This window comes from Lethenteron reissneri, chromosome 23 (genome assembly GCF_015708825.2).
Source record: "Lethenteron reissneri isolate LAM-NWPU_2019-01 chromosome 23, ASM1570882v1, whole genome shotgun sequence".
NCBI lineage: Eukaryota > Metazoa > Chordata > Hyperoartia > Petromyzontiformes > Petromyzontidae > Lethenteron > Lethenteron reissneri.
In genome coordinates, this window is record NC_083801.1 from 14,565,909 (window position 1) to 14,579,372 (window position 13,464).

The 13,464-nt window shown below is 48.7% G+C and overlaps 1 protein-coding gene across 1 annotated transcript; it reads right to left on the reverse strand.

Moving 5' to 3' along the window:
- Nucleotides 1-816: 816 nt before the first annotated feature.
- LOC133345777 (thread biopolymer filament subunit gamma-like) lies at nt 817-7,648 on the reverse strand. Its single transcript, XM_061556749.1, has 9 exons — nt 6,690-7,648; nt 6,126-6,186; nt 5,285-5,380; nt 4,905-5,081; nt 3,864-3,989; nt 2,726-2,946; nt 2,456-2,568; nt 2,115-2,194; nt 817-1,339 (listed from the first exon to the last, which is right to left on the reverse strand). The coding sequence occupies exons 1-8, from the start codon at nt 7,529-7,531 to the stop codon at nt 2,139-2,141; spliced, it is 1,692 nt and encodes a 563-aa protein (XP_061412733.1). The 5' UTR covers nt 7,532-7,648; the 3' UTR covers nt 817-1,339; nt 2,115-2,138.
- Between the last annotated feature and the right edge of the window lie 5,816 nt (nt 7,649-13,464).

Below are 13,464 nucleotides of genomic sequence, written 5' to 3' on the forward strand. Positions count from 1 at the left end.
TCTTGTTCACGTCCCTTCTGTCATCTCACTCGGATTGTATCTTTTGAAATATTTATTTTTAAAGGACAGGTCTCAAAACTAGCTGATGCTCAGGGCCCCCAATGAGCAAGCACCGAGCACGACATCGATGGCATCTGACACATTTCTGGCCGTCCTCTATGTCAACTCGGCATTAAATTAGTATCTGTAAATGCGTGGGAGTTAGCAATGTAAGCCAACAGCGATCGAGCGTGGTGTGGACCGCACTATCCCAACACCACCACCACCACCTCGTTAACCAGTCTTGCCTTCTACAATATGGGAACCTCATTTGCCAGTAAAAATATGATAATTGGTTTTTTACCCTTCTATCTGGCAACAAAAAGGTGTCAGTTTTGTTGCCAGATAGAAGGGTAAAAATCCAATTATCAGTCTTGCCTTAATAGGTGCCCCCGCTGACAACACCTGATATCAATGCGGTAATCATAAATACACACTTTTTTACACGCACATATTTCGCGAATAGGACACATTGTTCGATCGACAACTCTGGGGTCCACCTCCGCTCTCCGTGCCTTAAATGAGATGCGTCCTTGGGCTATCGCGTGAGCTACGATCACCTACGAGACGAAACGCGCCGCTGACATATTGACCCCATGACGAAGAAGAAAAGTCAAAACGACAGCGTGGAGACGTCGTGTTTTGGTTCACGTGATGTTTATTCACTCCACAGCAAAGCAGAATCAGCAAGGATCGCTCACCCATGTGCGTAGTCTACGGACGAGGCTGCGCATGAATCATCAGAGGCCATGCGTTAGGACGGAGGAATGCACGTCGTCACGTAAGCATTGCCCGGGGGGGGGAGAGAAGGAGGGGGGGGGTATTAACTTGAAGCAACCAATGACATTTGCAGCCAAACCTATGCGGGTAGAGAGAGAGAGAGCAGACAGAGAACTTGTCACGATAGCCAGGCCAAAGTTCCTCAAACAAAGTTCCTCAAACGTAAGTTACAAAACCACGAGCCGTTGCATGTTAACTTTTCCTCTCCGCTGAAACACAAATTATCGTGCGCTGCACGCGCCTGATAGTTGTTAAACGCGTCCCCCGCGACGTAGAGAGCGCTGCATTACTGTGCACCACGATCTCCGTCTCCATTTTAATCGGAGCTCTCTCCATCGCGTGGGACATGATTATAAATCACGAGGCACGTGGCAGCATGTGAAGAACTCGTCGTGAACGTCGATGACCCTTCCCAGGTCGCGTGCGCAGGACCGGAGCTTGAGAAACCCTGGGCTGGAGGTGACGAATCGAGATGGTGTCACATTCTATGTTTCATCCTTTTCTCTTGGGCGTCACTTTCCTGAAAAAAGAAGGGCAGTATACAATCCATATTATTTTCCAAAAATGTACAGGGACTTAAATTGTGAGGCGAAAAAAAAAATCAAATGTACGTCTTCTTCCCGTTTTACAAACGCCGGCGGGTGATGTTGGGTGTGTTTTGCTGTGACTGGTAGGTTGATAAAGTTCTGCTTGCCGGCGATCGCGTACGGCTGTGACCTCTGTCCATTTCACTTCCTCTGCGGCAAACGCAGCACCCTCACCACTTTCTCTTTTGTCGTTTGTGTTGCGCATCTCATAATTCTCTTCCGTTTACACGGAATAGATGAATCCCGATCCATTGGGAGTTCTCGCAGAACACTGCATCAACCCACGTTCGAGAACGGCCCTCGCGGAAGGTGATATCGGAGAAACAACATCTGAGAACTTTGTATCCGCACACTAAGAGCACTGCACACTTTCCCGCACGCGAGCTACAGAATAAAAAATCCTGCGCAGTCTTTGCCGATGAAGCTGAAGGCCATCACCTCGGGACCCTCAAGAGCTGGTTTCATCATGGATAGCCGAGCCCCGTGTTCGATCCCAGATTCTCAGCAGGGCTGGCTCCGTGCTCTAACCCCCTGAGCCACCCGGCCACGTCTCTCTGTTGTATGGTGAAGTATGCTCAAACAACCCCATCGACCGACACAGCGTGGGGAGACCTTCATCCAGCAGTAGATTAACAAAGGGCTATATATTACACATGTAGACGAGGGATGTCAAATGTAATGTCCACAGAAATACATGGAGTGGCTCACCTGTTTTCAAGGCCCCTTGAGCTCTTAGATTTTGATGTCGGTAGCGCTGCTGGCCGCGAAGCTGGCTGACTTGCTACTCGCTGTTCCAACGACACAGGTTAACATGCACGAATTTAAGTTCTGCCTTTTCATCTCAGATTGTTCAAACATCAAGCCCTGAGTCACAAAAATTCGCATGCTGCCTCTCACTCACTCACCCTGAGCCACAGGTCCTCTCTCACTCACTCGCTCACCCTGAGCCACATGCCACCCCTCTCTCTCACTCACTCACACTGAGCCACAGGTCCTTTCTCTCACTCGCTCACCCTGAGCCACAGGTCCTCTCTCTCTCACGCGCTCACCTGACATGGACATGTGGGTGGAGGAGACAGAGCGCGAGCTGCTGCTCCCTGCCGACACCACGTGCACCCCGCCGCCGCCCAGCGACAGAGAGCTCAGCTTCAGGCCGGACAGGCTGTCAGACAAGGACATTGCATCGGCTGTCAGGCAAGCGTAACACTCCTGCGATGGCGAGCGTTGTAACACCGTGCCGCGCAGTGAGTGTGATCATCGTGTCACCCCCCCCCCCCCCCCCCCCCCCCTCTGTTGTGAGAAGTGCTTCCACACAGCACCTGGCCGCCTCGCCCTCCAGCAGATTCCTGTAGGTGGAGATCTCAGCGTCCAGTTGAAGCTTGACGTCCAGCAGGCTCTGATAAGCAATCAGCTGCCTCTGCAGGTCCATTCGAGCGGTCTCGATGGCCACCTCCATGCTGGCCACAGAGGACTGGTAGCTGGCCACCTCGGAGCTGGCCCGTGCCTCGTAGGTAGCCACGGCCTGCTCCATGGAGTAGCTCTGTCAGACCGACAGTGAATTTGTTCATGTGTTAGTTCGTTCATCTATTGGTTCGTTCGTTCGTTCGAGTGAGGGCAAGAAGAGACCGCACTTGAGGGAACACCACGGTGATGTCGATGCACCATCACAACTTGGCAACGTGAGTCCCTCCCGTCAGCGCGTTAACGAGGATTGGACCGAACGGAGGTTCTGTTTCTATCGCCAGCGTCACTGCCTCCTTCAGTCTCTATCCATTCTCCTCTTGATCTATTACCGCTGTGTCTATTAAATCTCAATTGGTGTTCAACACCGCCATTGTATTTGTTCTCGTTATACTCGCCATCAATAACCAGCGCCTACATTAAATATAGACGAAGGCGAGTGGGTGGCCGATGTAAATGCTAATCAGAATCTTTATATATCCTGGAAGAATGCAGAAGGATTGGAAGGTGAATATTGGCACACATATAATCGAGTACATTTTTTTTATTTGGGCCCCCAAAAAAATAAATGCCCTAAAATTGTGGGACATGTTGAATGAAATGTTAACCTTTAACCAAGACCTATGAAAGTTTTTACCTGTTCATTTTGAAGAGCAGTGATTCGAAATAAGTCGTCAGTTTGGCGATACTGTAAATCGATTTTTTTTTCTGCTATATTAGGAAGCATGTGACACTGAGGCTGATAAGAAGTGGACAAAAGCCACCGACGTTTACCGGTACACATGTATATAAACATACAAACGGCGGTGAAAATGTTTGGTGGAAAGGATTTATGTGTTGGTAGGCACCGCTTTCCCACCGATTTTTTGCAGAAAAAAATCCACGCTGGTGGAGGACAAAAAGTACGTGTCCACGATACGCCACTCAAATTCACAAATTCACGTGGAGTTTAGGCAAAGCTGAGAACCGCGTGCGCGGTGTGCTGGCGACGAGCACCTGGGACAGGAGTGTCTGTAGCTCCGAGTAGTGCATCTGGATATCCTTGGTCACCGACACAATCTCCGTCTTGGCGAAGTTGATGGCCTCCGTGGTCTTCGAGGTCACGGCCTGGATCTCTTCTATCTGCAAATGCGCGCAGAGGAGAACGGTTAACACCGTGAGAGCCGAGGCCGACTCGGGCGCCGTGCTGGGCATCAGTGCGCGGCAGCGAGTTGACGCTGGTCTCTGAATCGGTATCGGTCACTTTGAGATTCTGCAGAAATGCGAAATTGTATTGTGTTGTGTCGAGCGTCAAATTTAATTATTCACGTAAAAAAACAAGTATACTGAAAAGCAGCATTGTGAATGATACATATATCACTCATGCATGAAAATATATTTTATTATGTTTTATTTTTATTATTTTATTTTTTCCCTTCTACGTGACTTTACCGAAAGAACCAAGAAGAAAAATATTTGTTATTTATTTTTAAGACTTTGTTCAGCCCGTTGATGTTTTCGATGAGCTGTCGGTTAGAATACGCGTCGCGTTCGTGTGTATATCGTATTTTTTCGCCCGTTATTTGCTTTCATAACTCCGTGCCGCTCTTGTGACGGTAGCTTTAATAAAACGAGTACATTACGAGTTAGGCTTAGAGATAATCCAAATGATACCGCCATCATTTTTGTTTACACCGCTAAGCCTCCCGTGCAGTGCATCTCGAGGCGCCAGAACAAAGTGGCGTTTGAGATTATAACTCGACAAGGAAGTAATCGCAGACCACATACGACGTTCAAACATTATCATGGTTGACTATGTACGGTGCGAAAGAAGTTTAACATACATACAAGATGGTAGAGACAATATGCACAGCGGAGAAAAAATATAAAATATTTCAAAGTTATCATCTGTTTAAGACTACTCTTATATAGAAGTCTTTTATATATAAATATAAACAACCTCCACAGCATTAGGAGGCATTCATCATCCAGCAGTGGATCGATGACGAGCTGTACATTTCCCCCAGACGCTTCGTGTCACCGTGGGGATGGCCTCACCCTGCTATGGTAGTAGGCCTCTGCTTCTGCGCGGTTTCTGGTGGCCACCACCTCGTACTCGGAGCGGATTTGGCTAAGGGTGGACATGAGGTCGAACGACTTGATGGTGTCGACCTCGATGATGGAGCCGCTGGAGACCTCCGTGGTGCCCAGGCGAGTCTGGAAGGTGGCGAATTCCTGCGAGGGAGAGAACAGCGGGGAACCAGGCGATCTGTTCACATCTGAGCACGTGTCCTGAAAAATGTCAAAATTAAAATCATGATCACCTGCTACTCGTTAAAACTCAATGGTTAAGCAGGGTTGACCCTGGTCAATGTGTGGATGGGTAGGCAGTACCGTCACGTTGATTTGAGACCGAAAGGATCGAACCCAACGCCTACCTCTTCATAGGTCTTCTTGAGGAAGGTCAGCTCGTCCGTCAGGGCCGTGTAGCGCGTGGTCAGGTTCACGCGCGTGTCGGTCGCGAACTCGATATCCTACATCGGGGGAGAAGAGGCCGGGCACAAGCAAACCAAGCAAAGGCTTAGGGCCCCGGATTCATGAACAAAAAAATGTGTTTTACTCAATTAGCAGCTCAGATTCAAATTAGAATACACATAGCAAGCTAATCAACATAAAGAAACAATGAAATCTCTCTCGTCTCCATCTTAGCTTCGTCTCTCTGCTTTCATCAATATCTTAATCTAAATTTCTATTACCTCACTACATCTACGTACATATCATTGTCTATTTCCATTTTCTCATCTGGCCCCCAGTGGACCAACACCACCGCTGATCAGGGGGTCCAAGATCGCCCCACGAACACCCCAGTAAACGTGGAACGTTGCTCCAACGTTTATTCAACGTTCCCAACCACACGTCAACGTTGGCACAACATTGCGTGTTTCCTGGGACCACCGGGCATCATAGCGTGAGACGAACTGTGTGTCCGTCACTCCAGTCCTCGTAACGGCCGCGTATTCTCATGCGTGTTGTTTGGTGTGCTGTTCCCCTCGGCATGAAATGTCCTCAGCGGTGAAACGAGAAGCTCTTGCCACGTGCAGCGAGCGAAACGTCGGACATCGCGCCGAGCAGCACGCGCAGGGCACAACACGCAGGGCACGACACGCAGAGCACGACACGCAGAGCACGACACGCAGGGCACAACGCGTAGGGCACAACACGCAGGGCACAAGCCGAAAACAGCCGTGAGAGCGACGCTGGCGGTGACTGGCGCCGTACCTTCTTCATCAGGCTGATGTCAGACTCCAGCTGGTAACGCACTCCGGCCTCGAACTCAAACCTGTGGCGGCAGCGGGCATCGGTCAGTGCAAAGAGTGACGGTGAAATGTCGCGATGTACCAAAATTACTGGAGTTAGGAGCTACGGTCATATTCTTAGGTTTTTTTCGGTAATGTCACGTAGGTAAAAAATTAAAATTAATAAAAGTAAAATAAAAATAAAAATCACGACGTTTCGGAGGCAACACAAGCTTCCGTCTTCAGGTGGAACCGTCACAGCACGACTGCTACATCAAGGTGCAGATATAAATCCTTGCAGTCACAAAAGCTTCAAATCTAGAAGCTATGGTCATGATTTACCTTTTTGAGAAACTACGCATCCGCACGTCCTCTGTACAAGTGCTTCACTCATCCAGAACAACCCTTTAAAGCAGTGTTCTTCACTCATTTTCAGAGATGGGGCCACTTTCGCCGATACGACATCACGCCTCGAAGCAATGTGCGCCCGGCTCTGAGCGGTGCAGGGTGAAACGGGTGGGCGGCTGCCTGTCGGGGGAGAGCTTACTTGGCTTTGAGCTCCTCGGCCGTGGCTCTGATGTTGTCCAGCTCGATCTCCATGTTCACCTTGTCGAGGATGAGCGTCTCGATGGTGGTGCGCAGCTCGGTGATCTGGACCTCGTAGTTGACCGTGAGTCCCCCGTCGGGCGAGAGCGGCGCGCCGCCCGTGATGGAGGCGAGCTGCGCCTCGAGCGCCGCGTTCTCCCGCTGCAGGAGTCGAACCTTCTCCACGTAGCCCCCGAAGCGGTCGTTCAGGAACTGCAGGGTGCTCTTCTCCGCCTCTCGCGACGCCATGGGCGGGATGGAACCCACACCCACGAGGGTGCCGGACAGACCCCCGGCCGTCAGCATTTTGCCCGCGGCGAATGCGGGGCTCCCGTAGGGGCCGACCCCGCCGCCGGGCCCGATGCCGAACCCACCGCCGATCAGGCCCGCCGCGCCTCCTCCCGGGAGCACGTAGCCACCACCTCCAAGACCCACTGCCCCATAGCCCAGACCAACTCCTCCTACTCCTCCTCCATAGCCCAGACCAAGCCCTCCACCGTAGCCCAAGGCTGCCCCTCCACCGTAGCCCAGACCTGCTCCTCCGCCGTAGCCCAGAGCTGCCCCTCCACCATAGCCCAGACCTGCCCCTCCACCATAGCCCAAGGCTGCCCCTCCACCGTAGCCCAGAGCTGCCCCTCCACCGTAGCCCAGACCTAACCCTCCACCGTAGCCCAGAGCTGCTCCTCCGCCTGACGCGTACCCGAGGCCGGCGCTAACTCCCTTGTAGGAGCTGCTGCTGCTGCTCTTCATTTGGCTGTACGAGCTGGAGCTCGCGGCCGTTGCACTCACTGCAGACGCAGACATTGTGGCTGACAGGATGGATTGCGGCTGGGGAAACTTAGCTGCGGTGGAACGAAATGCAAGAGGGACCTCGCCAACGGCCGCAGCAGGTGAGAGAGAGATGATTATTCTGCCGCTACCAGAGAACTCCTTCGCCTATTTATCAGGAGGAGGGTGAACAATAAGCCCAGTGTCACCGTACGAAGTTACGCACGCGAGCCAGACTCAGATTGTTGAAAGAATCCCTCAGAAGCGTCTGGCATATTTTGAATGGTTGGACGTGTGCTTGCTCGTCGCCAGCTCGCAATACGCTCATTACTGAGAGTCGGAGCTTCCAGCGAGAGAGGGAGAGTCGTGGCACCGTCAGCAATTTACAGGCGTGATTCGCAGCCAGATATTGAATCAAGATCAGCATCAGCAGCAATATGGAAGAGTTCGAGTGTCTTACCGTTCAAAAGAGCAATTAATTCTAGATTTGAAGTTTTCGTGACTGCAATGATTCATATTCTTAGGTTTATTCGGTAAAGTCACGTAGGTAAAAAAAATATTATTAATAAAAGTAAAATAAAATAAAAATCACGACGTTTCGGAGGCAACACAAGCTTCCGTCTTCTATTTTACCGAAACAACCTCAGAATAAGAGCAATAAAGCCACGTTACGTTGGTGGCCGTGACCCTGCGGTGCGAATTTCACATTCTCATGGCGGGGGTGAGACTCTTGATAAGGATAACAGATGTTGGTGTCTTCTTTGTATGGTACAGTACTCATTTTGTCACAGACCCCTTAAAACCTTCCAAAACAATCGTTTTGTCTAATCAAACGACAAATCTAAAAGGGCACGCCAAGACACGCATGCGGATAATGCAATAACATTATACAGAACAATAACTGTACACACGTCAGTGCTTACCAGCTCAGAAAACAATGGGCACATAACAATAATATAAACGTAGAAGTGAATACAGGGTTTGTGAACGGGGCTGTGCCATTGTTCCGGAGTCCACTTGAAGTCACCGAAGGTCACTCGTTTCGCGCATTGTTTTCCTGGCTCAGCGTCCGGCTTTGTAGAATGTATCAGAGCAAAGTGTTATCCGCGATCGCCCATCAAGGCTGCAACAGCGCACACCAAGGTGGCGGTGTGACCACTTACGCCACTGAATCTTCTCCATCCCGTGGCCGGAATACGTTGACGTGTGTTTGCGGCACGGTCCACACCTATTCACTTCATTAATCAACGTTTTTGGGTTTAGATCGCGTTATTTATGAATGTGTCGTAACCCTCCACCACCCTACACGGCCAATCAGTAAAAAAGTGTCACGTTGACAAAAGACAAATAGTTCACTGCTTTAGCCCACCGGTGTGTTGAAGCGTGAAACCACAACATTTAAAAAAAAATTTCACGCTTCAACACACCGATGGGCTAAAGCAGTGAACTATTTGTCTTTTGTCAACGTGACACTTTTTTACTGATTGGCCGTGTCGGGTGGTGGAGGGTTACGACACATTTATAAATAACGCGATCTAAACCCAAAAAGTTGATTATGAATAATATTGGTCGCGAAAGCCTGCTACGTGTTAAACTGACCTATTCAATTATTCATTGGGGCCAGGGGGTTTAGTCACCAACCGGTGATAGTGGTGGTGGCCTTGTGCCGGTGCGGTGTTGGTGATTTCATGGTCGTGGCGTTTGAGCTGGGGTTGACTGTAGACGTTGTGATGTACGATGATGGTGATGATAATGGTAAACGTCATCATCACCCATCGCTTGATCTCAAGTCGAACAAAAGCCATCACCGTCCCTGACGTGCACGTAAACGGGTCTTGTCGCTCCATCTCCACGGTGGTCGGCCTCACTGAGCTCGCTCTCGCCTTTGGTTACCGTTTTGTCGCCAGTTGACGTCCAATTTGCCATCATCCCGTCTCGCGACGCCGCCACGGTGGGGAGATGTTAACTACCTCGCCAGGTATACAAGGGCACGTGGGTTCGATCCCGACCCTGACGCCTGTTGTTGTTTATTTGGAGTTTTCACGTTCTCCTTGTCGTCGCGTAGAATTTTCTCCGGGTCTTCTGGTTCTTCCCTCAATATTTAGAATAAATTGTATTTTTTCCGTGACTTTACCGAAAGAACCAAAGCGTAATTCCTGCAGTCACGAAAGCTTCGAATTTAGAATCAACATCACGCTTTTAGTGTGTTGGCTGCTTTAAATGTCCACGTGATAAGCCACTTGGTTGAGCTATAAATTGTGGGCAGATCGCTTCTGAAAACGAGCTAAGTAGCTCAGTGAACCTGACCTGGTAAAATAAAACGTAGATTTTGTTGTTACTTTCTTTGAACCTTACTCTTTGTTTTTGTCGGTAAAGTCACGTAGGTTAAAAAAGGAAAACAAATACATTAAATCACGACGTTTCGGAGGCAACACAAGCCCCCGTCTTCAGGTGGAACAGTCACAGCAAAATTACTGTAGCAAGTGACTGTCCCACCTGAAGACGGGGGCTGGTGTTGCCTCCGAAACGTCGTGATTTAATTTGTTTGTTTTCGTTTTCCTTTTTTCACCTACGTGACTTCACCGAAAAAACCAAAGAGTATGGATCCTTGCAGTCACGAAAGCTTCAAATCTAGAATTATTTGAACCTATCTACGTGATTTTACCGAAAGACCCGAAGAATATAAATAAAACGTAGTTTTTTTTATAGTTTACTTTGATATTTTTAATTGGTGTAGGTAACGTGTCATCGGAACTGGGGTGGTTTGTCATGGCCAGGGGTCTGAAACTTGCGTCTCTGGAGCCGCGTGCGACTTCTTCAAGGACTGCTCCGTGACGGTCGTCTCGTCGTGACATGCATCGCGGCTCTCTTTGTGTGTTTGTTGCCGATCCCTGGTAATGGGAATACGCATCGTGGCGGATCGATGGCACCCGAAACTGTAGTACATTCAGTGCCGGATTAAGCTAGTGCGGGGCCTGCAGCATTTGTTATGAAAGGGCCCTAAATAAAATAAAAACACGTAAATATTAAAACACATACATTTTTACTTGCATAGTAAAGTAATTGTATTTGCTATACAGCCAGATAATAAGACAAATCGCTAACCTTAAACACCCAGTCGTTCATTAAAGTATAAGGCAGTATAGTACTATAGTAATAGAGCAAGTGCAGAATCATTGATCCGGAATTGATAGCTTGAAAGCATTTAGCGCGGGGCCCTTGAAAGTGCGGGGCCCGTAGCATATGCAGCTAGGATAATCCGGCACGGAGTACATTTCAATCTTTAATCGCGGTGTGTGTGTGTGAAGAGCTGTGTGAGCCGTGATGAAGAGGTAGGGGCGGGGTGCGGGTCTCGGTGCCCCCTCACCCCCCGTATCGCCTCTGGGCGCGCGCCGCGTGGTCTGGGCGAGTGGCGCGGGCGTTGTGGAGGCGGCCAACGCCGCTGAGTCGCCAGCTTCGCGTGCCGAGCGCGCAGACTCGGCAGATCCCAGAGACAATGGAAGTCTTCTTGCTCCCTTCTCTGCGCCCTGCACCGCGTGGGCTGAGCGGCCGCCAGGCCACGGAGGGAGAATGCGCGCCCTCTGTGTCACGCCAAATGCCGTGGCCGTGTGCGAGCGTGCACAGTGGAATGAATGTATGGCTGGCTCGCTGGCCACCCCTGTGTCCTTAAAGCAGTGGTTCTTAACCACGTGGGTGCGAGATGCCCTTTCTCAGGGGTGCGAGACATGCCAGATTTCTTTAGAAGGTAAATAATCATGGAAACACAAATTAATCACGGGAACGTGAGTACCACTACTTTGTTTCGTCAAACTTAAGTATGTATTAACATCGCTACATTGTTTTTTATCGATTGAGAACCAAAGAGGTGCAAGGCTGCAGTAAAGGATAAGAAGCACTGCCTCAAAGTAACTTCTCTCCGGTCCCCCGAATAGAATGCTTTTTCTTCTCAATTATACGAATGTGAATATCACTTGAATAGATGTTCATCTATTAGGCGGTAGACTAAAAAAAACGACATTGTAATTGTCAGTTCACTTCATATGTACGTTGAATTTCGATTTAAAGCTTTCGTGACTGCAGGGATTAATAGTCTTGGATCTTTCGGTAAAGTCACGTAGAAGGGAAATAATAAAATAATAAAAATAAAACTAAATTCTCACGACGTTTCGGCCACAACACAAGCAGCCGTCCTCAGGTGTTCATTAGGACGCTGTCTTTCCGACAGCTCTGTTCTTCACCTGAGGACAGCTGCTTGTGTTGTGGCCGAAACGTCGTGAGAATTTTATTATTTTATTATTTCCCTTCTACGTGACTTTACCGAAAGATCCAAGAATATGTACGTTGAACTTCTTTCGCACCGTACGTAGCCATCGGTGCGAATCGGAGGTGCGGGTAATCTGTGGTTGAAATTAAGTCACGAGTTAAATGTGCGTTAGATGTATTCAGTGGTTTTAAACATAGCCTCGTGATTGATTTGCGAAAAAAATAGTTTTAACTCTTTTTTACATATAAAAAATCATTTGCGTGAAGTGTCACATTGAGGGATGAATTGGGCATACAAATGAAGTCGTGTTACTTGCTCGATATAAATCCTTGCTCAAACATAATTTGAGATAAAAAAGGAAAAGCCATAGAAAAATTAATTATTTATTTGCAATCGTCTCGAGCCGATGTTGATAAGATCCAGGATGGTATTTCAGGGACTGCGTGCGCAGTTGTATAAACACTGTACGACTTCTCCTTGACAATGACGACGATAAATCTTCGTCGAAGTTGACACTTGGCTGTTTTTGCGTAACCTTTACGGTTCCCCCCATTTATCAATGGGAATGTCCAATTAACTCACAAATTTAAGGTAACAAAGGAATGCAAACTTTTCGGGACTAAAAGCTGTTTAACAACAAAACGCAGCTCATGCGTCGCCTTTTTTAAAATCCTTTATATTAAGTTCGCTTGCGTGCTTGCTTGCGTGCTTGCTTGCTTACGACCGTGCAAATCTTCCGGTCGTTTTTTAACCCACTTCCCGTGATCCAATCGAGCTGACATTTTGCACACAGACTCGTTGTGCTGAGACAATTAATGTTCGTGAAAAAAAATCCTAAATTTTACACTGTTTAGGGGAAACAAATTAAATATTTAATTACCAATTGCTTAATACTGGCAGACAATCATCTGACCCATAGGTGGCAGCCATCTCAAGCCAGAGGACGAGAGGACTCTAGCCGCCACGCATATAAAGGATTTATAGTGAAAAACTTTGTTTTTACGGGTTATACTTATTTATCAATGTGATCAAGTTTACACTTTGATAAATACACGTTAAAGACGACACGCAACCCGCACTTTACCCAACTCTTAACATTGCCGTATTCTCTCGAGTTTCAGACTTTCCAGAAACTTGACCCAGCAGACGGTTTGGGCAAATGTTATTAGCGAGCACCTATGAAGGCTGATTACGGCACACGAGGGGGGTGTCCAACAACCACGCCCGGCCGCCTTTGTATCCCCAGTGGTAATGTTTACACGCCACACCACTCATTTGAGGCTGAGTCGACCTAGGGGAGGCCCAAGACCGTTACAGATAATAGTCACTGGTGTTGGCCGTGAGCGGGAACCGAACTCGGGTCACCTCGGGTCACGGAGTTCGTCGCGCAGCGCGCTAACCACTATACCACCGCTCCCCACCAATGAAGATCCACACATCTGGCCACACACACACACCTCGTGGATGATAAGGCGTACTCCCCACCCGCTCAACATTTGTTAACTACCTGGCGGAGAATGTGCGCTCACGTAATGCGGGAAATACGGTAATCGCGAAGACATCTGTTGTTCCAGATGTCTTGTGACCCGCAAAAAATTCACCCCTGATTATTGTTTCCTTTGCATGCTCATTTCTGTCGTCACACCCATTGGTATATACAAACAAATATTCAGTTTTAGATGAATTGAGGTGACAAGACATCTGG